The sequence below is a fragment of the Aythya marila genome (assembly GCF_965140915.1).
Source record: "Aythya marila genome assembly, chromosome: 3".
In the NCBI taxonomy this organism is placed as follows: Eukaryota; Metazoa; Chordata; class Aves; order Anseriformes; family Anatidae; genus Aythya; species Aythya marila.
Genome location: NC_139044.1, coordinates 78,870,755 through 78,898,723, shown reverse-complemented (window position 1 = coordinate 78,898,723; position 27,969 = coordinate 78,870,755). Strand labels below are relative to the sequence as shown.

General features: G+C 38.7%; 1 protein-coding gene across 4 annotated transcripts; it reads right to left on the bottom strand.

Annotated features, from left to right (window-relative positions):
• Positions 1 to 263: 263 nt before the first annotated feature.
• Positions 264 to 27,969, bottom strand: TRMT11 (tRNA methyltransferase 11 homolog). Of its 4 annotated transcripts, none has more exons than XM_082755879.1 (13): positions 27,263 to 27,969; positions 26,385 to 26,450; positions 25,583 to 25,656; positions 23,801 to 23,882; positions 23,619 to 23,711; positions 22,811 to 22,945; positions 20,984 to 21,140; positions 16,958 to 17,038; positions 16,157 to 16,321; positions 14,724 to 14,796; positions 13,900 to 14,031; positions 9,869 to 9,989; positions 265 to 2,689 (listed from the first exon to the last, which is right to left on the bottom strand). In XM_082755879.1, exons 1-13 carry the CDS (start codon positions 27,338 to 27,340, stop codon positions 2,561 to 2,563), a joined length of 1,386 nt encoding a protein of 461 aa, XP_082612005.1. In that variant the 5' UTR covers positions 27,341 to 27,969; the 3' UTR covers positions 265 to 2,560. The 4 variants fall into 4 exon arrangements, with proteins under 4 accessions (XP_082612008.1, XP_082612005.1, XP_082612006.1 ...); XM_082755880.1 differs by lacking the exon at positions 27,263 to 27,969 and adding an exon at positions 26,787 to 26,848; XM_082755881.1 differs by lacking the exon at positions 27,263 to 27,969 and adding an exon at positions 26,787 to 26,846 and having other exon boundaries at positions 25,576 to 25,656.

Sequence of the window (27,969 nt, the reverse complement as noted above, 5' to 3'; positions counted from 1 at the left end):
CAGGGCACACAATTAACATGGAGGAAATCTATTTCCGCTGCTTTTCCGCTACTTTTCCTGTAGATACATGGAGGCGTTGCAGCCAGAAGCACCACCTCCAAGCAATGGGACTCTGCAATGGGACGGGGACCCCTTCCCTTTGCTGACTCCACATACGCTCCCCCCAGCAGGAGAGGGCCTCTCCCCACATGACCTCTCAGCCGCTTTCAGCTCCTCCCTCCCTCCCTCCATTTGCTGCAGCGCAACAAGGCGCTCCAAAAATAACGTTTATTTTTCAAAACTGGAAAATGGCATCAAACCACCCCAAAGGAGAGAATGACAACGGAATGAGTTCAGCGCGGGCTCCCGAACTGACCCTCCCTGCCAGGGACAGGAAGCTGGAACTTCACGGAAAGAGACTGAATGGAACCGGATCGAGGGCAGGCGCCAGGAACCGCGGCCACCGGTGGCCAAGTCCTGTCGAAAGGATAACTCACCCGCTTGTCAGCCTTCTGCTAGATGCAGTGCGAGGGCTGTGTCACGGCTCTGCAGCTGTAAACGCCTCTGCTCGGCAAGCCTGCACGCACAATTGTCTGGAGCACGCACGCGAAATGAGGAGGAGTTCAGGGATCAGAAATATTTCCCATTGATGGCTTTAATGTTGGGGATCAGCAGAGCTGGAACATCTGATTTCAATTCTAAGCTCTTTTTGATTAGTGGGTGTTTATGGAGTACCCCAAACACAGTCCCAGCTCCTGTTCAAAAGGGTATTCTTCAGTAGTGATAGAGCTGTTATGTATGAACTGCTACACAGAGGCCGCACCACCACTGCTGAATGGACTAAAAATTGGACCAAGAAGAGGAGAAATAAACTAAATCATTCTCTTTTAATAGACAGGGCCAGATTTGCCACTACCTTACATCTTGTATAACCATTTAGATCATGTCTATGTAGAGTAACATTTACAAAAGTGAAGTTATAAATGTATAATAAATCCATCTACAAAAATTCCTTGACTCTGAAGAACAGAAAGTAATTTTAATTTGTAAAGTAATAAAGACTGAATGCCAAATTGTAATGCTAAAATTGAAGTCAGAAGTTATATGAAGACAGGTTTTCAGAAGCAGTTATTTTTTGATGTAATATTTGAAAACGATCAATTCAAATTCTGCTTTTGAAAAATTTTCTGAGCTTTGATCTTGCTCCAAGTTTAGCCCAGAACAACTCTTAGATGGCTGACATTAAGAGTCTCAAAACGAAGTGATTTATAATGGAAACAGAGAAAATAAATCACTGTTTCAGAACTACCTAAGACACCACAGATTAGATCCAGAAGGTCAGACAAAGTTGTCATCGAATATTTGAGCTCTCCCTGTTGCAGCTGAGGACCACAACACAGAGAAGAGCAAATTGAATTAATGAGCTCAAGCAGATACACAACGATTCATACTTGCCTAGGTATGACTGTTTTTTTGGAGAAACTCTTAAAGATCATAATCTACAAAGATCGCAATGTGACCACAGTCAGTAGCTTGCAGCAAATTAAGAAGTGAGGCTTTCCCTGGCTGGAGCTAGCAGATACATTCACCAACGCCCTGCTGAAGAGTATCTGGCCATATTTGACCACCAAAAGGAGAAGAACCATTAACATCCTGAATTAATGTGCTTAGTGGTTTTCAAATGAGGTATTTTCATGATGGACATGGTACAGATTCAGCAAAGTTTTCCCTTTAACAAATACATCTTCAATTTCAAAGATTTGATTAGGCTTAATACCATTAGGGAACCATTACTGATTTTATGCTGTTGTTGTTACTGCTTTAACTATCAGTTTCTGAACCAAAAATTGCAGACAGTTGGCTTGACCAAGAGTCAAGGTTTAGGAATGCAAGAGCAAATCCAAGGTACAGATGAGCTTCAGATGTGGACAGGCTTCACAGGGTTTAATAGGCTCTCCAGAGTTTGTCAGGTCACAGAGGCTTGTGTGCCTGTGTGTGCACACGCGCGTGCACATGCACACACATCTGTTTCTTTGTGGATTGTGTTGTTTTTTCTTTTTTTAAACACTGCTGGCCTCAGCCAGAACAAATCAGAGTACATATGAACAGTCACTGCATACAACAATTATAAATAAAAACTCACTAAAAACTTTTCTGTTTTACTGTTTGTGTATCATTTAGAAAAAAATGACCTTCACAATAAGCAATCCTTGATCACCACCACGTGTTTCTAAAAGAGCCAGATGTTCACAGTTTAAGAAGCCAAATAATACTACTACTTTTTGTAAACGTTAATGGTGAAAGAACAATAATAATGGTTTTAGTCAATCATCATTATAACTTGAAAGTACAAATATAAATTAAATAAGACTCAAAAAAACTTGTACAATAAAATCAGCTATAAACAAAGCTAATTAAAAAGAACTGCTCTCAACCTGTGTTGTGGGCTTCATCTTGCTTTAAAATTAAAAGCAGTATTTATTTTTCTGAAGCATCCAAATGAATGTTCATATCCAGATGTCCTTACAAAGAAACACAATCTTCATTCTTTCCTCATTTTTTAATCTGTTTATATTGTATTTTACTTCTGGTTGTCTTTTTCTTCCTTGGCAATTCTCTTTGTCACTCCGCTGAAATACTTCTCACGAAAAGAATTGTGTCCCCTGTACGGCATGTATTGATCATCCAAGTAAGAATTCTGATCTTGATCCTGCATGGCATCAAAATGCAAGTGTTAGGTTTTATGGCAGTCTGTTCAGTGTGCATTGCCATTGTTTTTCCTTCAGACTTTTTCAGATGATTACAAGCAAGAGTAAAGTATTATTTAAAATGTAATGGCAACCATTTAAATCATAAAACAACGCAAAAAAAATACAACGCTGAAGTTTTCGTTCAGATTAACGAGAACACACACATCCTACATTTAACATTGGCATTGATCAAAAACAAACTGTAAGCAAACAAGTTTTTGTTTTGTGGTGTGTTTGTTTTTTTTGTTTGTTTGTTTTTAAATGCACTCATTTAAGTTTTCATTATTGTACTCTGTATAGCAAACTGAGGCAAGTTGTCAATACCAGACATTCGAAGCTTGAACTGTGCGGAATCACTGGAAGTATCTCAGCTAACATCACCAGAACTCAACCCTCGCATGAATGAATGAGAGCAGATTACTATGCCACACACACTTTTTTATAAATGGAAATATAAAGATGAGTTTCCAGAAGAAATACCACCTGGAGAATTCAATCACTCATTTTGCGGAAAGCAGATAGAAACAGAAGGGGAATACGAATGATTAAAGCGAATTCATGCAGAAACTGAAGTGCTATCAAAGGATTTTTTTTCTTGTGCAGAATTCATGTACTTCTGAAAATTAAAATTGACATAGTAAATCCCTACACATGACATTAGCCAAGAAAACAGTTTAGAAAATTGGCCCATTATATGGGTCACTACATATAAATGTTTAGTTCATCACGTACTGTGGCTTTACTCAATTAAGATACTTGTCAACTGATTGTATCAATACTCTAAAATAAACAATACACCAACTTTTTTTCTGAGCGCTAAAAAACGATGGCAATTTGCAAAACAGTTTAACACTTACGGTTGATGGCAGTTTATCACAATGCCAAGATGAAACTGAGCTAAACAGCCTCACACGCACAACTGAAGCGTGCAAAGAGAAAATAAAAACAAGCACACAACAGAACTAAACTTCTCTTCTACTAAATGTTTCTTCTTAATGCATCCTCACAGTTTACTGTAAATTTTTTAAGCAATTCTTCAGCATACAGATTGGTTCATTACTTCAGTATGCAGTTCAGGTTATTTGTTCACATTTGAAAATAAAATTACTCTAGAATGCCTTAGTAAGATGGCAGTAGATTGAAGTCAGTATTTTCATATGTTACCAAATGCTACCAACACTAAATGAACTAAATTCTAGTAGACATTCCCCTCTTCAGCTATTTTGTGGCCCTTCTGGGCTTTCACCTAGCAGGATCAATGCCACATCTTGCTTTGAATATCCTAATATGCATTCTGAAGCTGCAAGACAAAGGTTTTTCAACACTACAAGACATTTGTGGCATGTACAAGTGCCCTCTTCTGGACACAATGATCTACTCCTACGAAGCAATTCCCAGCTGCTATCCTAGCAGATACCAGTGGAATGCCACTGGTTTAAATTAACTTCTTAAATGTTCATATGCATATATGTGCATATCTAACACTTAAAGCACATCTACCATCAGCATCCAGTTAGTTCTTTTAAAATATTGCGATGTTGAAAAATAGCAGGAGAAAAATGACCTCAGTAAAGCCACTCCAGACACTGTACTATTGTCTTGTGGTCATCTGTGAGAGACAGGCATTTCTAAGACCGTCCTCATGGTCATAATCAACGCCTTTTAACATGGCCATGAAAAAAAAAAAAAATTACTACTGGGAGACAGGAAAAAAGGAGGACTTACGACACTTTCATTTTACAGTCAGCCCATAGCCACTTGTCCAGGTCTCCCATACAGTACCATGCTGAGGAAAGGAGCACTTGTTTTTCACCTGAATTTACAGGCCAGTAAACCCTCTTTGACCACAGCGTGTAACATATTTTCATGACTCTGGGAAGTGTTTTAATGATGATTTTACTTAATTCACTTATTTTAGGAAATTATTTTAAAAAATGGATGGGATATTCGACCCTGAAAGATAATGATATATGGGTCAACAGTATTTTTGACATAAAAATGAATCCCTATAACCTCTAAGAGGTCACACACCTGTACTCCATTCATCTTGATTTCTTAAGTAACAAATTGCTAATTCAGGCTGAAGGGAAGGAGGAAGAAATGAACTCACTCCCTCTACCCCCAAGCTGGTGAGGACAAAGAGAAGATATATCTCAGAGAAGAAACTTCAAAAGGAGCATCCGCATTCATCAGATGGAAACAGGCTTGGTGCTTCACACCAAAGCACAATCCATTTTGTAAATCCAGGCTTCATCAAAAGCTACGCAAATCTTTGCTTGCTAGATGGGAGGAGACCTGCAGTCAGGCACTGGTTTCTTGGAACAGCTTACTAAGAAAGCTCCTGGCCCACATCATAACTCCAGCTTAAGAGCTTCCACTCCCTATCTCTTCCCTACACAGACACGACTGCCCAGTAAAGATGTTAATGGCTTTAAAGAAAAAGAATGGATTGGGAATGACTTAAAAAACGAAAAGAAAATAAGAAACCCTAAATTATCTGCAGATGCCACTCACTGTTGACATTTACTAATCAAAATAGTTTTACAGGGAATATGAGAGCTGAACAAACTAAAAGAATGTCATAGATTTCAGAGATTTAGGATTTCTGAATAAATTCTAAATTAGGGTATTTTCTATCTACACAGGGAGCCAAACAGGTATAGTTTTCCTGAGCACTAGGAAAAGTCTGTATTTAGCTCCACAAAGATAAAAACACATCAAAATCATCTTCAGAAAAGCATTCTGACTATCTGGATTGGAATTCACCTAGGCATCGAGCACCAGTTCATTTCAGTAAGGAAACCAGCCAAACATCCTCAGGTGAGCTCTAGTTTGAGTAGTACAAACCAGTCGAACACGCACCCTGAAGTTCTGGCAGGAATGCTATGCAGTTAGAGAAGATCTTACAGAGGGTGGATGGGACACAGTAATGAAGAAAGCACTGGACCAAATCCTGGGAATTGTTTCAGTCATTTGTTTCTGTCAATTGTTTCTGTCAATTGTTTCTGTCAGCTCTCCCTGGAATGCATTAACAGTCCAGCCCAGTTAGCATACATGTTTCTCCTTTCACTTGCCCCCATCTCCAATCCCCCCTTTTATGTTAAAGTTTAAATTTGGGGAATAGAGTTGAACCATTGTGTTTTAACACACATAGTTCCTCTCCTCCTCTTAACATGACACACTGGAAGAATCAGGAGTACTACTTGTGATACAACGCTGCACCTAGGAATGAATAGCTTTTGCCACATTTGTTTTGGAGAAAAAAAAAAAGTATGCATAGTTTTCAAGGCATAGAGTCTGTAATTGGTTATTTGGCACAACCTACTGAGACTTCCTGAGAAAGCATTTCCTTAGGCCACGTGCCAAGATTGATCAGCAATGATCAGCCCACTTGTCAGTAAGCCAGCTCCTTCCCCAGTCTACTGGTCCTACCACCGAGACAAAGCCTTCTTCCTTTATTTGTAGGACTGAAGATGTTGATTAGCCACTGCTCATTCTTTTTAAATCCTCCTTGGTTCTCACTTTGAATTATTCAAGTTCTCAAAACAGCAGACTAATTGCAAACAGCAGTTATCACATAAAACTTCTGCTCTCAAATGTTTTACGATGACTTCTGTGACAACTGAAAACCAACAAAGCTCTTGCAAAGTAGATGCTACCGAACTGCTTTTGCTAATTTGTGTTTTTAACTTAACACTGAATTGTTCTAAAGACAACAACAAAAAATAAAGGTATCATGTCCCTGGTAAATAATGAGAGGTGGAAGAAAGAGGAGGGGGCTTGAAGGTAACAAGAAAGCTGTGTCTTTAAGTTTTTGCAGACACTATGTGCAAGTTTACAGATTTTTATGAATCTGGCACACCTCATTTCAGCCTTAGGGTAATAACCCACATTCACTTTTTGTTTAAAAGATCTTCCTAGCCTTATCACAGCTTCCTACCACTCTACATCTGGTGCTGAACGGTAGCTACAGAAACCACTTACACTAATGTTATACAGCTATAAACAGCACCGAGCAGTTCCCAAATCACAGATGCAGGGTCATATCCAGGGACACAGCTAAATTCAGAAGGAAAAGTTCTATGCTAGTAAAGACTCTGGAGTGACCCCATGACATGGAAATGCTGGACACATTCAGTATTGTGGATTTGCATGCCCAATGCTCCAGGGCCTTTTCATGGGCAGTCATACGCTCAGAGTTCATTCTTAAGTCAAGTTTTCTGTTTCATCTCTCCCTGCAATTTCTAGGTGTCTCTCTTAACCCTTGACAACTGCAGATCTCTCCTTTTATACATATACACATATATATCTATATATAATATCGATGTATATATTTAAGAAGTACTAATGAGAAACATTAAAACTAAGTAGGCGTTTACTAGCCAAATAGATGTGGTCTATTTCTTTAAGACAGCCAGCCAAGGAATGAAACAAACACAAACAATTCTGCAATGGCTGAAACAAACATAGGGAAATCAACAAGCCTCTGAAGACAGAAAGCTAGACACACTGTAACAAAGAAGGGGAACACCAAGCCACCCTACAGTTAAACACCATTCATAAATCCATCCCCTTCTGAGATAGTTGGTTGATCACCAGATACAGACTCCCAAGAACTCTTGTGATAATAATGCTTGTTCTTAAGTTGTAAGTTGTTGTATTCCAATTTTCCTACTGATTAACTATTTACCAGTTACTTGACTTTTAAATTAAAAAAAAAAAAAAAAAAGAGTAACAATTCAAATATAGATAGTAGACATGAAGATCTTTCAGTCTTATATGCATATATTTTTAAAGGTTTTTGAAAAATAAACCAGGACAGCAGAAGATATATTTTCACTTGACTCAGCGTGGAAGAATTAGTTCAAACCCCCTCTGACCTAAAGCAGAAGACTGGACTCCTAGAAGATTAGAGTCAACAGACATTACAACACAAATCTACTCAGCCAACGCAACAGGTTCTCGTTCTTCCACTACCACTGTATTTCAGTTCTTATATGTGAATGGTTCAGTCTTTGGAGAGTGGAATTTGTGGTTTTACTGCTCCGAAAAACCTCTCTCAATAGTTTGGTAAGGTTTGACTCACAGTCCTGGCCACTGTAGTACCAATTAGGAAGCTTTATTTCAGGTTTAGAAAGATATTTAGGTGATCCATGTCTGTTTAATATGAGCAGAAAGGCTACTTATATTTATAAAAAAAAGTGGCAGATCAGGCTAGTGAGGTCTTATCTCATACTGCTTCCATTTTGCTCCTCTCCCATTCCACTCGTTCCTTGTTTCTCTAGCTCTGTAACTGATCAAATTTGTCTTCAGTTAAGAAGTTAGAGTGTTAATAATGGAATTGAATTTGCTGTGAAATTTGCAATTCACTATTGGTGGCAAATACTGGGAAAACTGATGGACTGCACAGCAGCACTACATAATATGTAGAGTTTCTTAGTCACTTGCGAGTACTCCACTAAGCTGAACTAAAGAAATGTGTAAGTTCCCACTACAAACCAGTTTATTAAAGAAAACGGGAACTGTCTGGAGATGTAAATGCCTGTATATTCAGAATAACTCACTTTTATATGGGGAAAAAGAAAAACTGCCAAAGCTCCAAATACTGATCCTATCTGGTGAGTCATAAGCATCCAACTCAAAAGGATTTTTGAGACATTAGGACAGGAAAAAACATGTCCCAGAGAGCCAAGAGAATATGAAGTGTGTCTGGTAGAACTGGGGTGGGAAGATCTTCAGTAGTTAGATGCCAAACAAGACCCCAAACCAAGGAGGTACTAGTTAAGGTGTCAATCTGTGTACTGTTATTTGTACAAGTTTTTGCGTCATTACAAACAATACACAGGGCTTAGCATCTTTAAGTTACCTAAGACATCTGGAGTCCACAACAGAAGCACCTGCACAGTTTTACCTAGGCAGTAAGCCTGCCAAGTAGCATCAGGTGCTCAAAGCTAAGTGCTTCCAGACGTGAACCTGTCAAAGCATGTCCTGAAGAATACGTGATGCACAAAACAAGAATAACAAATGATGAAAGTCTATTCGTAGGAGGGTGAACATATTTTCAAAATTAGGACATCTTATCCTACAGCACTGGCAGCCACATACCAGCTGGCATATAAAAAAAAATTCTGCAGAAAACCTCTGTGGACACCCTGAGACATGCATGCCAAGAAGTGTCAAAATTTACCCTTGTGGTTTGCTACTGACAAAGTTGGCAGCTCTGGCTCTGAACTCCACATACAGTGTTTTACAAAAATTCAGTCATCATTGAAAATTTCAGTCATCATTAGCATTATGAATGCAGCGCTGAAATCCTGCTTTGTTATTTCTGTAAGCACCATGCAGACACAGCAGTCTGACAGCATCTCCTGTCATTTTAAATACCTCTTCCAGCTGAAAAGGAATATACCTAAGACACTTGCTCACCTCTTGCTTGTGTTTTCATTAAGAGTTTGCTTCACACTGGTTTAGCATCTTTTTAAACAGTCTTTGCAGGTAAGAGAAGCAGCAAGAACAGAAAGGAGACCTGAATGTATTATTTGCCAGTCTCAGTGACTCAGGAAAGGAACTTAGTGTGTCCCCCCTCAAGAATAAATTTAAGCAAAAAAATAAATAAATCCTTGCTTCATTGTAATTATGTAACAGACACAATATTATTTCCAAAAGCTATATTGTTTAGTCCCTTGTGGGTTTAAAGATGACTCTAAAAATTGAGTATTGTTTACTAGTACTGACAGATACACAAAGTATCTGGCATTTAGTACGTACTTGGGCACCAAATAACACTTTGGGATCAATGGGAATTTAGGCATCTAAACTTCTACGTGGATCTGATTCACAGAGTTCAGTTTTCTAAGAAAAGAGTATGCAATTTCCACAAGCAAGCACAGTTTCATGCTATTAAGGGGCTTGCTCGGGACAAAAAGTTTATCAGAAGCTGAGGAGAACAAGGAAAACAACAAAACCAGTAGAGTCCCTTAAATCGCTACTCAATTTACTTTGAAGAAATGTGTGACAATTTTACAAAAGCTCTCATAAAAAACTCAAGCATGAGAGAAATGAAGATCAAATGCTGAACAGCACAAACCTGAATGTAACAACTACCACTTTACACAATCTAATCAAGAATTCAAGCTTACCTTGAATTCTTTCACCTTTTCCATGGTTATCAGGCGCCTTGACGTGTGGCTGGAAAGCATCTGCTCGCAGTTGCTAATAAGTTTCAGGCATGGGTGGCGGGGAATGATCTCTTCTGTATATCTGGAAGAAATAAACATTCAGAGTTGTAAGCTCATGAACTGCAACGCTTGCATCTGAAACAAAATTCATACAGATTTTCACAAAATGGCTCACACTAGAAAGTTGCTATGCATTTTAAATTAAGTTACCAGAAGCTCAGGTATTGGTGCTCAGAGTTCTCCCAATGATACATTCCAACCATCTTGTGACATTAAATGTGTAGAAGAAATGGAAATGTTACCATAAAGAGGTCCCCACCCATATTTTATACACGTATTTGTACTACGTTAATGTACGCATGCCTGTATCATTTCAAAGGGAAAACATCTTGCCCAATCAGAAGTAATAACCTATCCAATCAGGAGCTGTGATTAAAAAAAAAAAAAGTATTCCACAGTCAACATAAATAAAGATACAGCAACAAGAGACTTAACTCTAGCTCCCTAAAAGGAGACCATTACACTTGAATTCCGACTGATACTAAACTAGCTCCTATAGCAATGATATTCCTGGAGTTCAGAAGAAGATGCTGCAGATGTATCACATTGTAGTTGTCTTGTCAAATGATGGAAGATTTTTCTAAATGGAGAAAAATCAACTAGCTTTTAACATTAGATGGTAGCAACACAGCTTACAATAAAACCTCGTCTATAGAGCCAAGTAGGTGTTTTACATGCCTTCCATCTCATAAGCATACTATTTCCCCGTGGAAAAAGGGAATTTCCCTCCTCCTATTTCTCCAAATGCTGAAAAGAGGAATTTAAAATTTAAGAGCTTTGCATGAGACTGGAGCATTAACCTAGCTTAATAATATAAAATGAGATGTGACATGATTCCGATATACTGGAGTATAAATCAGCCATGTAGTCCTCATTTTTGTAATAAGCTCTCCTATAACAGTTACTGTAACATAATACAGAAAATGGTATATGGGGTATTGTCAGTGACTAGGATTTTATATAAAATGCTTGCTCTCATGATTCCCCTGTGGTTGGGGGTCAACAGAAGTAAGACATTAAAAATCAGAACTGAACAATTTTGGAACCAGTCCCTGGAACTTAAAAGATACAATAGAGGAGCTTAGTATTTTTCTTGTAAAGAAGTGGATTTTCTGCACTTTACCAAGTAGATCTATTGTTATAGGTGAAAGAGAAGTCAAATCCAACACAACTAAAAATGGGTTGTCCTGTATGTATGGCATAGGCTTGTGCATGACAGCAGGCAAGTCCCAAACTGACAGACCTGAAAGCCTATTAAGACACACAAACCAGAGATGCATTGAAAAGACCATGCCAAAGAACAACAAAAAAAAAAAAACAGTATAAAAATCAAATTCCATTTATCTAGCCCTACTGACAAGACAGGACGGTGATAGGAACTTCTCTGGACCATAGTTTTGTGTTCACTAACAGTAGCTGGTGGAAAAAGAAGAACTCATTGGACAACCATGCTAACCCAGCATTTGGTAGAATAAGTTTCATGCAAGCTCTAGTATTACAATTACTTAACACTAATTTCAGATGCTCAGTTGTTGACAAAGTATTTGTAGAAAAGAAGAAAAAAAAAGTCATTCTTCACAAAATCCTGCCACAAACTTTTCACTTAAGAGAATAAAAACATTAGTTCTGAAGCTTGAGCAGCCTTGCAAATTCACAAAGCACAAGCTGATAAAAGCATCCCTCGAAGAGCTGAGGGAAATCTTGACATTTCTTAATTTAAAGACAATAGCGAGCTGTTAAATTAGTAAGACAATACCAAATGCAGACTTGTACATACATAAAAAAAAAAAAAAACTAACAGTACCGCATTTCTGCATCATTCCAAAATTTCCAGATAGCCAAACAAGCTTTCAGTCCCTTCTTGTGTCCAAAATCAAGGCATAACCTGCTAGGTGAAGTCAGAACATGCTTTTGACAAGGGAGAATCAAATGAATTCTCAGTTGTTTTTTCTACTACACAAGACTTTTGATGCATCCACTACCACCAACCTGCCTGTCACTCTTACAAAGGTAGGCACTCCGCCACAGTATCCTAAAAGTTTCTCTTCATATCCATAATAAAGCCTGGCTGCAGAGGAATTAAAAGAATTCAGACTCAATAATGATTTCAATGTCAGATTGAAAGAGTAAACTTTGGAGTGAGATGCTATCTTGCAGAGTAAGAGATCATTATCGGCTTGTTAAAAAACCTTGTCTGTTAGCATTAATGCATATGTATCTTTCTGCACTCAGGTAAAACTCAGAACATTATCAAAAGAGTAATACAGTAGCAGTGCTTTTAACAGAAACCCATTTTAATTTAGTTCTGCTTTTAATTTAAGGTAATACACAAGGATCTCAAATACCACATGAACCTGATGGCAGGTGTTGCCTAAGCATAGTTGATAGCACAATAAATTAGTAGCCAGCAGCTTATCTTTCCTCTACACTCCTGTTTTTTTAACAAAAAAAAAACTTCTCTTGTGTTCATCTTTACAACTGAAATTACAACAAAGAGATGATACTGTGCTGATACACTAACTTCCATATTTCAAACTTCATTGCATGAAGTCAACTCATACTCATCTGTACAAATGTACTGTTTAAGAGGCAATACAACTAGAGTTTGAGAGCCAACGTCCCAAAACAGGAGCTGAAGTAGAACGAGAATGTGTAGCTCATAGTTATCTAAACACTGTATTCTGCTGTACAGAGGATGCATGCTTTTACCAATGTTCAAAGACTAGACAAAAAGCTCTGTTAAAACAGAAAAAACATAGTAATTCCAAAAAGAGTTCATTGACATGGAAATCTAAGACCCTGTGTACTTGTGAATTCTATCAGGGTTAAAAGTGTGTATAGAAAGACATTTTGAGCAAGGAGTATAATACTGTTAATGGCATTCTTTGCTTTGCCTGTGAACAGTAGTATAAAAAAGGGCCTAAAATATCAATTATAGCATTAAAAAACAAACAAAAACCCCACAAGCTATTAAGCACACTCTTCTGTTACTAAAGAGCACACAGAAATCTGATGTAATAGAACTGGCTTTTTTCATTTTCCAAATTTTCAAAACGGCATGTGATAATTACACAGAGGACTGTTACATGGCTTTTTTGCACGGTGAAGTTAGGGACAACACCCACTTCGTTTATCGGTATAGCTTGGCCATACATAGGAACATATGACAGTGTAGAAGCTGCATTCAGTACACACCTACATCTGGGAGATGCTCAGAAACAGTTACTGTACATCATCTCCCCACTTTACTATAAAACAGTTTTCAGGAAAAACAACAACAGCAAAAAAAGCCCAAAACCTTATCTAAGAGATGCTTAACTCAGGTATACAAGCAGATGTCTTTTCTTTTAAACTCAATCCAAAGCTGCACTCCTGAGCAGACAGCATCCTGCAGTCTCTGCTGGCCTCTCTCGTCCTTAATAGGGCCGCTTCTCTGTACTGCAAGAAGCGTACTTCTTGCCTCTCACTGCCATCTCTTGGCCACTTGACTTTCCATTTCCCAAAAGAAAGCTAAATTAGTGGTGCCAAACCCCAAACATCCAAGAACGTTCACTTACCGGACCCTGTCATACATATCTACCAACTACTCTAATACAAACACGTATTAGTGTTTTGCCTTTCTACTACTACCTTAGGAATCTATCTGCACCTTAAAAGCCTAATTTTCTAAGCTTAAATCTCAAGCCATTAGACATGCATTTACAAGGAGGCATGACAGCTTTTTTCTTTTTGGTAAGTTGGAATCATCTCCATTCAAAAACCTTATTTTGAAATCCACTTGCCCTCATACAAAGTTCTAACAATACGATGCCTGAGCATTACTTTTCAGTGCTAGCGCTATGGAAGTTCCAGCTGTATTGTGCCCAAATAATCACAGTTAGAATTTTGCGTTCATTCTGACATGCTACATACCAGAAATCAAGGATACATACTCAGGCCTGTAGATCGGCAGCCAGTAAACTAATCTTCCTCCCATCACCAGATATTCTGCCGCAAACTTCAAAAGGTCAAAAAAGATGTCGCTCAGATGGTAGCTGGATGAAATGAAGACGGGATTTTCTGTGCTAAACAAAAAAATCACAAGTGTAAACATAAAAGCACAAGTAAACCTTGCATTTTTTCACTATAAGAGTAGCACTACTTGATATTTGCAAAACTGCCTAGGTAAATTCAGACGTGCAACTTCTACTTTGAGGAATAAGACTTCCCAAATTCCCTTACTGGCTATTTACATTCATCTTTAGTACTTCTGAAAGTCACCGAAACACAAGCATGTTGGATATAATTGTTTTGCATAGCATCTTCCCTAAGGGCAATTTATAGTAAAAGACAGAAGACAAGGAAGGCCATGCAAGTGCAAAAGCCATGTGTTATCTGTGAAGAGAAAGGAGCAGTGGAAAACCAAGAGGGAAGGTTAAGCTGAAACAGAGGTACTCCATTTTAAACTTATTCTGCAACTTGCAGGGCTTGAATAGAACATTGAGAATAGGAAACAAGGTACTGCTGATTCACAGAGGTGAGATGAAGGATTTGAAATCCGGACACATGCAAGTTATAAGCAGATAGAGAAAAACCAAAAGGATTTCAGGAAGTGACACATTGGTTTTGCAAACAGAACAAAAGGGTCTTTTCTTCTTTAATTATTAACTTTTTTAAAGAGCTGACAGTCAACCAAGAAAAAATAAAGATTCTAAAACTGTAACTGGCTTCCCATTAAAACATTTATATTCTACGACAGACAAAACAGCTTGCTTACCTTCCTTCAGCTGACTTAACTGATTCCTTCGGTGAACCTGTTCTGCGAGTAGCTTCTCTGATACCGTATGGTGCTATACAAAGCAAAAGCATAGTGCAGAGGTGAGAAGTTCACTCTTTGAGCACATAACATTATACAATTATGTTATACATATAAAACAGTGCATAATTTACGGCTTATACAAAGTTTTGAGAAAAAAATTACAAAGAAAGTTGGTAAGAATAAGATCCAAATAATTGCTAACTGTTTCAAAGAAAGCCTTTCAGCTGTAAGAGGCTTCTAGCATACTAGATGTTTGCTACACTACAGAAAATGCTTTTCTGTTTTGTTAACAGATTTGTTCATAAAAAAATAAGCCTTACATTTTCAACACGTGACAAATAATCCCATCCTCTTGTTTGATAGAAACAAACACCTCTGCTATTGCACTTAGCTGATCTTTTCCAAAATGGCATTGTATAATTGGAATTTCTTGCCAGCACATTCTGCAAATGGTAATTCTTATACAGACAGAGCAGTCAGAGTTCGCTTTTCTTAGAAATTTGCAGAAACTTATAATAGCATAACATGCTTATTTCACGTTCAACACATTTGTTTTTGTAAGACTCATGTCAGTATTTCAGCATGGAAGCACTAACGTCACCACGTTGTAAATACAGAAGTTTCAACACAACTTATAAACTCAGTTCTAAGTAATGTACTGCATTGTCTTATTTTCAAACAGGCCAAATACAAATCAAGGAGCACCTCACAGAGAAAAGGCACCCTCCCTGTTCTTAACTAATATGAATGTATCATAGTATGAGCCAGTACTAGACATCAGGAATTACTGTATCAAAGTCTTCTGTTTATTTCTTTAGCCTCTACTCCTCTCAGGCAAGACAAATGGTGTTAAGCACACAGGTTTCTAGAAGACCAGAGGATCCTTTCAAACTCTTGGTGCTTCCAGCAGTTAAGTGTATCATAAATGCATTAAACTCTCTCTTTGGAAGCACTCCAATAAGTACTTAACATAAGTCTTCAGAGTCCATCAGACTCCAGTGTGCTGCAGATCAAGTCCTAAAGGCAACACAGACCATTCTGGTAAGAAGGCTCCACGCATCAGTAACATTATACCTTTACTGAATGAGACACCTTCAAAGGATAATTTTCAGCCATATTGATTTTCACTGTCAGTCATAATATTGTCTCCATGGAAGGCAGCATTATCTCCAGCTTTGTTACACATTTATAACTATCCTTAAAATAAACACAGAGATGTCATAATGCAGATCCAGTTTCCACAGTGTTGAACTCAAAGGTCATTTTTTGTAATATGGAAACTGCAGATCTGAGCACTCATTGAGACATTAAATCAATATACATATGCATATACCTAGGCAATAATATTTTAGTCATTGTAATTGGGCAACAGAAAGCATTAACAAACTTACGATCTGTGATGATTGCATCAAACAGCATCCCTTTTCGCCATACTGGTCGTGAAGAATCAGAAACTAGGGCATCAAGGTAATACTTCTCTAAACCGTACTGTCGGAGATTAGCTCTGATATTTTCATCTGGCCCTCTCCATTTCTGGTTCTTTCTGCTTGCCTTGCCTGAGAAAGAAAGGAAAAAAATGCATCCTCAACAGCAAAACCTTTCATATAAATGTCACACAAAACAATAGTTTATCTCCTGCCTTATTCTACTCACCAACAGAAGTATTTGCGATAAAATAAGCTTTGTAACTAACAATACATAATGAAAACAGATGAAAAATAGTCCCACTGTACCATCTGTATAGGGAACATATATATATACAGAACACATTTTTTTTAAAACGTTAGTTTATTAAATGTTAACTTTGGAGAAGCACTATCCATCAGTCATAATCCTATGCAGAAAATCTGTTCTAATTTGCACAGCAGTTTTTCAGAGAAGTAAGAAAGGGACTAGGCTTGCTGGGTTTGGTTATGTAAAAATGTTCCTACAGCACAGAATCAGAAAGCACATAGCCATTGACATTACTATTTTGAATTATGTTTTGGTTTTCATTGTTCCTTTTCTTAAATATTTAATGCTTAAAAATTAAAAGAATAACTCAGCTAAGACACGCGTAAATCAATGAAATTACACATAAACTAATTAATTCTGTGAAAATTAACATTGCTTTAAAATGCACTACCTTCTATCAACAGAATTTGTAAATTCCAAAGAGTAAGATTTCAATGGCTTAGAAACACGTAACATACCTAATCCATGGATTGTGTTGTAGTCTATATCAGTACCACATACATATGCTCCAAAGTGTGCCGAGGAGATAAGGAGGCCACCTACAAAGGGCAAAAAAGGGGAAAGGTGTAAATTGTTGTTATGAATGTTATCCGTGTTAGGATTTTTTTTCTTAGGAGTGTCAGGAGTTTACAGAAGCAGAACACTAGACTCAAAGCTCAGCCCAATAAAAAAAAATAAATAAAATACAACTATAAAACAGTTATAATCTCTACACAATTATAATCAGAGATGTTAATACTAAATCCCTTCTCTCTTATACGTGAACTTCCTATGCCACTCATCTCTGGAGACTTTCTGAGGAGTTTGTTTGTAGTTTTCTGTATTTAAAGCAATTAGACCCTCTGAGCATTACAAGAATCAAAACTGTTAATTCTTTAATAAGCACTTCTGGCAAACAATCTAAGAAATTACTGAAAAAAAAAAAAAAGGCAATTTTACAGTGCCTATTCTCAAAGTTAGTCTCCTTAACTATGTCAAAAATTAAACTTGTTGTGTACGTGGGCATTCAGTCCCTGATTAGTAAGCAATGGTCAAGAACCTCACAAATATAAATATTCCCATTATAAATGTCAGTATCAAAAAAGTTTCCTTAATTGTTTTGCTAGTTGAGAGCTATATACAGATGTCTTCTTTTGTGTATGCTGCTATTTTGTCAACACATTTGTTAGTTTACTAATCCAGCAATAAAACTAAATTTATTTACTATTTTTGTTATTTACTACTGTGATCTGCATTTCTAATTAAAAAACTGCTAAAAAAAAAAAAAAAAAAAAAAAGCATGTGTGATTTCTCCTTGAAACTGGGCAACAGCAGAATAGCCCACAAAAAAAGAGCACCTCCACTAAGTCTTTAACTACTTCCAAATGAAGAAATGATGGATGGCAGAAGATTATCAAAGAATTGTGCTATTAATCAGAGAGTATACAGCTAACAGAACAGTTTAAAACTGTACCGTAACCAAGAACTTGGCTGTGAACCCCACATTACTGATGCCAACTGCTTATAGGTAGAAGCAATCCCACTAAAATGAGGGGGACAACTGCTGCAAGACAAGAGCTCACCAGCACCAGGAGCACACAAGCTGCCTGCGTGGATGACGCCAATTCTTGCATTCACTGGCAGCCTGAAAAGGAGCATCTCAGGCAGCTGCATTGTCCCACACCAACCACTCAGCACCAGCAAATCTGCAACACATTCTGCATGTACAGGCTAAAGGTCCTACATGGGGCACTAGAAAATTCCTGCACCGTATGCTAATAAACTACCAAAATTGAAGGTGAGGGAGAAAAAAAATATATATCTTTTTTTTTTTTTTCCTTGTGAAATGGATCAGGGAAAAGCAAGGTTACTCACCCCATAGGAGTCACCCATTTCCCTTCTCGGCTGTAATCCCTCAGAACAGATGGGCAGTACCTCCAGAGGGTCAAGACAAACTTAGCTATCCCTGACCCCAAGTATGGCATACCACCCAGTCCTATAAAAAAAGTAAGAAGAAAGTACTTTGCCCATCTAAGAGTATTTTTAATCACATAGAAAAATAAGATAGGAAAGCATGAACTTAGAGCTTTTAAATCTCAGCTGATACTAGTTCAATTTTGTTCACAGAAACCTACATAGATACTTAAATATCCTAACTGGGCCAGCCCTTTGACCTACCCTAAATTAAACAGATGTATGTTAAGGGTTAATCAGATAATCATTGGGTCCACTGACAGCTATTAACCAAATGACAATGGCACAGCACTTCATGCCTTTCTATTGGATAGTGTCTGTTTTTCCTATCTCTTGAGCACAGATGAGGGTCTGGTCGTATCACTGTCCTCCACGATGTCAAGGAACAAAATTGTGTTACTTGCAATTATACAGCATCATGAATTGCCAAAGGGAAAGTAGGGACAAACATCTTCCTGAAGTACAAGCAATAGGCTTACTGGAGTATCAAGAACAAATTGTCAAACAGGACAATACAAAATATTCAGATAAAAGACTTGATTTCTTCCTCCAGAAACCTCCGGTGGGTCTTAAATCAGCCTAGTCAAAAGCACTTTTCATTCCAAGGACAAATTCCCCTTGTCCACTACTACACTGATCTGGAAGGCTTGTTTGGCTCACATAGCAAAAACAGATTGCTTCCAGAAAGCAAGCACCATTTAGTAAGGCTGTTCTAACCTGGTAAATAGAGCATTAAATTAAAAAATAAATAAATAAATAAATAAAATCAATCCAGTTATTCAAGCTGCATCAGTGAAGAAATCTGAACTATGTTTTCCTCAAAGTACTCCTCAAGTACCAAAGGTACATTCTTTCCAAATTCATAAGCTCAAATTTACTGCTTTACTCTCAACTCTAAACTACCTTCCAAAAGTACGTGATAGCTCACTACTGCACCTGACAACGTTGAAAATCCTATAAAGGACCTCATTAAACCATTAAAAATTCCTGGGTGCTATTCACCAAGAGTAGGTGCAAAAGAAAAGACACTGCTTGGTTATAAATGCAGTTTTCTGACCGCCTTACCCAGCATCTCTCATGCCCCTGTGTACCGTTAATCTCAAGCCTGCACATTACAGATGTTTAGTGCAGTAAAGCCATAAAATTTTTAATTCAAATCACTGGGCAGTTTGGGGAGAATTTTGTGTACGTTATACTTTTGAACTGATTCACTTAAGTCTTAACATTCATCATTAATTTCCACAGCTTCACCATCTCTATGCAATTTTTCCTCATTCTGTCTTTACCCCTTCATTTTTTTCTTCATTTTCACTCCCAAGAAAATAATTGCTTTCAGAGAACTTTTTGTGCTGTAGGTTTAGCAGATAAAGAAACAAAACTACTAACACCAAAGCATAACTGCTTACAGATGAACTAGAGGAATTGTATCACCCTTTCAAAGGTTACTCCCCAAACATAAGGAGGATGAGTAAATGTCGTTAAGGGATTATTATGCACGCAAAAAATCAGGTTGTATACGAATACAAATATTGAAAACAGAAACATAGTTTACTGAAGTCCTGTGTTTCTGAAAATACGATATTCCTGATGTATTTTCTGTGTTACAGAGAATCCACATGCTAATAAAAATTCATCCTGCTACTGATTGCTGTAGTGTTGCCTTCACTCTCCCTAGCATCTTTGTAATAATTTCTGTAGTGAATTCTCTTCACCCTCCTAATAAGGATTTTTAATTTCATGTGGCTCACGTGCTCTTAACACATGGTCAAACTTCAGTGAAATCCAGGTCAGCAATAAAGCCTTTGCTTTTCTTTTCAATAAACTAATAAAGGCTAAAGGTGGCTTAATGCAATATACTCTTGTATGATTAAATGCTACAACCTGACACCATGGATCTTCTTTTTCAACTACAAAAAAGTTGAGTTTCCCTCAGGTACAAGGTACTTCTATGGCATGCAGATTAATATGTGGAATAAAAGCTCCCCCTCCTGGTTTAACTAAGACAAATCGTAACTGGAGTGAATACATGCTGTGAACTGCGCTGTCCTAAGGATGCAACAGCACAAGGAGCCCATCACCGTTGAATGCTATAACCTAATAATTGCTACAGTGTGTTACAGGCTCAAAAGTGCCCTCAACACTTCTCAAAAGAGCCACCTCCAAAGATGCTACTCCATACAACATTCTGAAAGTTGCTGCAGGGAATGTTGCAACCAAATTTCAGTTCTTAGTGACTTTGGATCCTAAGTGGTCCGCAATACACGTGAACTGGTGTTTAAACCATGCTACATATAAATAAATAAAACTATATAAGATTATTTTACAGTTCTGAGAAGTCTGTTTGCATCTTCTGAAATTGGTCTCCTTCCCCTAAAATCCCTTTCAAGAATCATTTTATGATCCCCATTTTGCTTTTGGTACAATCTCAAATGTCAGTTCAGCACCTGAAGCCACTGTATCAGGCAGAAGGCTGGCGTAACACCACAGTAACACAATCCCCCAGTTTTTCCCTCCAGTAGAAAGGAATATACCTGTTCCAACAAAGGGGTCATATACAATATCGTTGGGTTTCACTCTTCCATGATTTGCCATAATGAAAGACAGGCAGGCATCCATGCTGGTATTTCCAATAAAGTGTCTCTTTTTTACACTGTAGGACTCAATGAGTTCTCTTTGGCCATCTGCAATCTGTTGAAAGATTTGAAATCACTGTCAGGTCTTAGATACAAGAGATAAGCAGAGTGACAGACTTGTTTAAGTGACACTATCCAACAAACAGCAAACTCATCATTCCATAATGCATCATTTTGCCTTCTGCAGGTATGAAAGACTTCTTTCTAAGCAACAGGTGCAATATCTATGCAATACATAGATAAATACTTCAAGAGAGAGATCAAAAATATACGAACAATTTGTAGTGAAAATTGTTCTAAATAAATAAATAAATATTAGAGCAACTTTGCCATTATTCTAGGTGTCAGAATAACAATTCCTGGCAATTTAGAGTCAGAAGAACTTCAAAACATTAATAAATAAAGTACATGTAAACAAGTGCATGTGCACAGGTTAAGGTCACACAGAAGTTTGATCTTCACCAGCTTTTCTGTCACGCTCAAAATCTAAATTTAGGATAGCACTGACAAATTAAAATTTACTGGTAAAGCAGACAAGGCCCAAATGCTTTTTTTTTCCATCAGACTTCCAAAATATACTGAAGATGACCAGAAAAGTCCAGAATTAAGCATGTCCAAAATCTCTTCCAACACAATTCTCTGACTCTAACCACCACCAGTTTTACTGGGTAAATAAAACACATTTGTCTATGCTTTCCAGGTTGTTTTCCCTGTCTTTGAACACTTCAGGAATCCAGCAGAGGTGGGACAACAGCTGCACCATTTTTGCAGTATTGCCACAACACAGGCTGTTATCAAGTTAATCACAGGCATGGAGAGTATTCAGAGGCACTAACAGGTAATGCAGGCCTCTAACTTCCCAGGTAGTTATCGTTATAAAACCCCTGACCACAGCTGTGCATTCTCAACAGGGATTCTCCTCCCTTCTAAACTGCTCTTGACCCAGGGCATTCCAGAACACAGTTTTCAATCAGTCACTGGTGTCATTCTGTAAGACGTCCTCTGGGGACCCACTTTTCCCTCACAAGATATAAAAGACCAGATCCAATTTCCTCAATATATCCCAATCATGCAGCAGGTTTGGAGTGCATACACCCAACAGATGAGAACATTTGCAGTAAGTACCTCAGATGACAAGCTCTGGACAGTTTTTGAAAATGACCCTTACTGTGTGTGAGCAGCACAGCACTGTCAGTGTCCTCTCACTCACACATCCACTTGTGGGCTGGACCCACTGTGGTCCAAAGTCTCAGTCCATGAAAACTCACAGCTACAGGATAACTACTGAGTCAAAGGCTCAGTCCATACCTTTCTACTGATGTGCTCATCAGGACGCCTGAAGCACGTGCAGAATGCTCCAGCAGGGCTGATGCAAGTCACCATGGTAGCAAACCATCTATTGTTCCTGTAAATGTTTCTTCATGTTTGAAACAAGCTGCTGGTGCTTTTAGCTTCACCTGGATTTATAATACCACAGCTGTGCAGACATTGGTGCTGTTTAACACCAGTTTTTTTTCCACCTGTTTTTAAATTGCTAAAGTAAACTGCCTTTTCTTAGTCACAGTACAGATTTTCAAGACTTGTATCACTGTTTTATGCAGTGATATATTCAGTCATAGTTATACTGTATGCTTCCATTAAAGCTCAAGACAACTTTTACATTTTAAATTGAAGAACAGTTCTGAATATACAAGCTCAAAAACTGAAGCAACTGTACTTACGCACCCATCTACCAAAATACAAATCAAAGGGCTCTTCTGGAACATTATTAGGGTCCATTCCATAATCTTCCAAAATCCAGAATACATGTTCTGGATTCTTTAAATTTACTTTTCCATTGAATGGCAGAAATTCAAGAGCCTACACAAAAAAGAAAAACAGTCTACACATTCTAGGTCAAGTTTTTAAAATACGTGTCCCCCCCCCCCCCCCAGAAAAGAAAACCTAACCCCCCTAAAAATCTACAGAATCAACAGCGACTAAAAATAGAGCATAATTAAATAAGCAAAAGCAGTAACTTAGAAAAAAATCTTAATTAAAATAGTGATATAATTAGCAGGAGAACACAAGCACATACAGAAACATACGGACAGAACAGAAAATTGGCAAACAATCCACAGCTTGCAACTGAGGTCAGTGGACTGGCTGTTCCACATACTCCAACAATTGATGTCTAATATGGAGATAAGACATTTTCTTAAAATGACATCTGCTCTATATGAAACTTATAGTTCTAGGCCATAAGCCTAAAGTTCTGCATCTACGAAATCAGCACTGTGATCGTTGTTTATCTTTGTATATGCCTTACGCGATCTGCTTAGGAAAAGAAAACCACAAAGGCAGGAATTCACGGGGAACATTAAGTCAGACAGAAAGATCTCATTTACAGTTGACAAGACATAAGCTGTAAACTGTTTTAAGATATTCAGGAAACCCCAAATTCAATATATCTTAGAAAACACTGATAGCATTGAATAAGAACAACGTAAATAGATAAAAATAAATGTTGATGGTATCTTAAACATCTACTTACATCTATCTTTTTTATTTTCTGTGCTTGGGTCAGTGTTTTATTAAAAGTATGAATACGTATTTTGTACGTAGAGTCAGGCTGTAGATACGGAAGCTGAAAAAATGGCAAAGATTCTCATTAGTACAGCTGCAGTGTTAACTACTGTGATGAAGAAAACAGTTTTAAATTCTTCACATGCATACCATCCTGTCCACTGGGTAGTTCTTCAAAGATGCGTAGAGCTCCTCTGCAGATCTGCCATGACCCCACAGTTCAAATATAGACCTGAAAATACCAATATTTTTAGAGTGCAGTAAGATAGAAGTGGCGAAGGTGAAGGGAAGAGGGAAATGCCTTACAGACACTCCTTCTCACCAATCCTTCTTGGCCAACATGCTTAGGCTTCATAGGGTATAGGAGGATGTTGTTTATGTCTTAGCACACATTTAAGTTTTGTTCTGAACAGGGAAATACTTTTTCTTTTATCTTAAACTGATGTATCAAAGACGCTTTTTTGTTTTTTCTGTCTTACGTAGCCAGAGATATAATCAGTGGTTCTATCCCATTTGAAGATTTGGCTAAGATGTTTGACATTTTAAGATTTTTAAGCACTACACTGTTTCCCACACTTTTGTTGTTGTTTCCATATTGCTGGCTTCAATGAGAGCATTGCCTTGGAAGATGACAGAACTGATGCTCCTGCAGTGAAGGCACACCACCACACACCACATCACAGACCTTCCCTCCAGCATTTAGATATCCCAAAAGTGCCCTAGCCATATCAAAGAAAAAAATCCTACAACAGGAACCCTTGTGGTACTGCACATTGTTAGACATTCCTATGCATATTTGTAACACACCATACACAAAGACAACCTTTAAAGATCAACAGTGGCATGCAGTACTTTTACAAGGATAACTCCCTAAGGAAAAACTTGCCAGAGTTCAAAGGTTTAGCTCACTCACACAAATGTAAGAGAACTACACTTTACTAAGTGACAAAGGTCAGTGGTAGGCCATTTAGTTGCAGTATTCCTTTCCTGAAAAATATTTAGGGCTACACGTCTAACCTGCATTTACCCTGAAAAAAGAGTAAATTTTAACGGTGTGTCATTTCTTCTTAAAGCATCTGTTTCTATTTACTTTAAGGATTTAATCTGTATTTATAGATGGACCTATGGAAAAGCTAATAACATAGGCTGTACTAGGGACAACCAAATACTCGTCTTTGAGTTTTATTTTGCTGTTGGAGAAGCAATTCAGACTCACTTCTTACCTTTACACTTAATTATCTAACAAAAAAAAAAAAAAAAACAAAAAAAAAAAAAAAAGCCCACAACATTCTGCTGAGAGTTTATTTAGGTAAGTATATGCTTCAGAGCTTTTAATTTTCATCAGCAGTGCAATTGAGATGCTCCAGCAATCTTATGCTAACGTAACTCCCCATAGGAGATAAAAGGGCAGGAAAAAACAGTGGGCAAGTCATGTTTTCTGTATGAGAGTTGTATGTATTCTTTGAAAGAGCATGCCATATAGAACACCTGTAGGCTGTTCTGTTGTGCTTTAATTCACGTCACATATGACAAGGAATACGTATCTTCTCGTATCATTCCCTTCTAAACTTGATTTTCAGTTTTTATCTTTCATTGTTCTTATATTTTAATTCTATGTGTGTTTTAAAATGAGCCACTACCTAAACAGTACTCAAGTCAACTGGGAAGTCACTGACACTACAAGATGAGCACTGGCTCTACAGTGAAAAACAGTGCTTCAAGACCTGGTGCTGACTGTAAATTAAGTAAGAAGGACAGGCATGATATGTAATCAGTCCTATAGGGTCCAACAATACTTCCTCATTTCTAGGGGTAAGCAGTGACTTAGGACTCCATAAATCTTAAGACTCTATTCAAAATTAATATTTTCCTTCTTATAGTGAAAGCTTTTTACAGCCTACTTTATCATTTTGAAGATTTTTCACCTCTTACTTTGCACATACTGTCCGTTTCATTATTCCCCTTGCCATCTCTTCTGAAGGAATATTGAGAATCCAAAACGGAGACTGAAATAGAAAGAAGATGAGTGATGCGAATGTCTACCTGGAGGATGTTACACGTATTACACAATTACACAATTCTGTTGTATCAAAACAGAACATGCATGCTGAAGAAAAAAACATGTTAACAGTACAGAAAACGTGAGGATAAAACATTTAATCTAAGGTAAAATTAATTCTTGGTTGAACAGCCAAGAACCTTTACTACAAATTCCATTTTCCTGCCATATCTTTGATTTGATAAAATATTATTTGTTTGTTTATAATTCTCTAGATTATTTATCCGCTAAGGAATCATAACACCTACTTATACAAAACTAGTAACAAAAGGCTAGTGATGTTTTCTGACTAAGCACTGAGACCAGAATTATACAGCTTGCCAGCTTCACTTTTTTGGATATAGTGTCTCATCAAATTAGAGGTAAACACTAAATTCACACAGCCTACTAAAATGTTTTCATGGTTCAGCTGTTCTGAAAGGAAACAAGCCTCCCAGTAGATGGCACAATTTCTTTCTATATAGCTAAATGAAGACATCCTGATGTGCTTTTTGTGCATCTTTTCCTAAAAACAAAATCTGAGCTGAAATTGAGAATTGCTCATTTTTGGAAGACAACTTATTTTCCTAAGAAACTTCAAAATGTATTCAGTTACACACTTTAAATAAAAATATCGTAAAGGACATATTTGTATATCATACATGCACTCAAGGAAAATATTTGGTCCTCACTTACATTTACACAAATTTCCTGTTGATTGCTAAATTGTCCACCATAGAGCGAGAGCAACGATGTTATTTCCTAAAGGGAAAATAAAAAGGTCAGGCTTTGTGAGCATTCACCAATGCGTTAAACTTATATATATATATGTATGTATCAGAGACAGAACAGCGTATTATAAGTTTTAATGCAGACTGTGACCTCTACAGGGATTACAAACAAAAACTTACAATAGAGGAAAGAATGGCATTTACTAAGGATTTATTGTGAGAAGCAACAATGAAAAACTCTTAATGCAACTGCATGGCTAGGGCAGAGGTTTAGAGTTAAATTCAGCTTGTATGTAGTAATTATGAGATGAAAACATAGACCCTTCTGCTGTAAAAGTAGTTGATCGTCACAACTCGAGTTACTGACAGGTTATGAAAAGCTGTACATCGTAGGGTACAGTAGGATCAAAGGCAAGACTTCAGTACGGAAATCCCAGCGTTTTCCATTCTTGCACTCATTTTTCAGTGCCTAAAGGCAAGCTGCAAGGCGCAGAAAGCACGGCCTGCGAGGGCAGACTCTGCATGTGCCGGGGCTGCCGCGCTGCAGGCAGGCGGTGCCGGGGCTCGATGCAGAGGCGCTGGGCAGCGCGCCGGGCACAGCCGTCCCAGAGGCAGGTCAGCGAGGCGCCTGCAGCGCTCCCTCTCCCCCCAGCGTCCCAGCCTCCCCCTCCAGGCCCTGGAGGAAGAGGAAGGGGCCGGGGCTGGGGCTGGGGCTGGGGCCGGGACACGCCGCCTGCCCCCACGCCGCCCCCGGCTGCCCCCGGGGGGAGCCCCCGAGGGCAGCACCCCCCTCCCGTCCCGTCCCGTCCCGTCCCGTCCCGTCCCCGGCCGCGGGGCGCTCACCGGCAGGCGGAACTCCAGGTGCTCCTGCGCCAGCAGCAGCAGGAACCGCCCCGCCGGCACCCGCCGCGCCGCCGCCATCTCGGGACGGCGCCCGCCTCCCCGCCCCGCATGCGCCGCCGGGCGGGCATGGCCGGCACGGCTCGGCACGGCCCGGGAAGGGAAGGGAAAGGAAGGGAAGGAAGGGAAGGGAAGGGAAGGGCTGGGAGCTGCCCCTCGGTCCCCCGCCAGGGCCCTGAGGTGGTGGTGGTGGTGTTTGTGGTGGCTTGTGGCTGTGCCCGGTCCCTGCCTGCCGGAGCTGCCCCGCTAGGTAAGGGGTGAGCGGCGTTTGTCCCGGCTTCGCCTCAGCCTTCTGCGGTTTCCGTGTGTAATTGGTGACTAATTAAACGTGCGCCTAATTGCCTGCTCGTGTTTTATTTATTATTTTTTTTTTTTTTTTCCGTGTGACACGGGTGTAGAAGCAGAGGGTTCCTAACAGACTGTCAGGAAAGGGGCAGAGATACAGCTGCCTGGAGAATAATAAAACAAACAATGATTTCTGTGTTCTCAGTTATCCTTTGTTATATTTTAACATCTGAGCTAGCAGGCCCGGCGCACCCACCCTTCAGCGACCCTCTGGCAGGAGCAGCCCTGCCCGGCAGCCGCCCCATGTCCCGGACCCCCTCTGCGAGGATTTTTGGACGGCATTTTCTCTGCGCCTTTAGGGCAAG

Excerpts from the sequence above, each read along its gene's own strand:
- TRMT11 (XM_082755879.1), bottom strand. The coding sequence starts at position 27,340 with ATGGCGGCGGCGCGGCGGGTGCCGGCGGGGCGGTTCCTGCTGCTGCTG. Across the intron at positions 21,141-22,810 it reads ATTTGTATTTTGGTAGATGG|ATTGCAGATGGCCAAAGAGA; the intron begins GTGCGTAAGTAC and ends ATCTTTCAACAG. Across the intron at positions 14,797-16,156 it reads TGATGCAATCATCACAGATC|CACCATACGGTATCAGAGAA; the intron begins GTAAGTTTGTTA and ends TGCTTTGTATAG.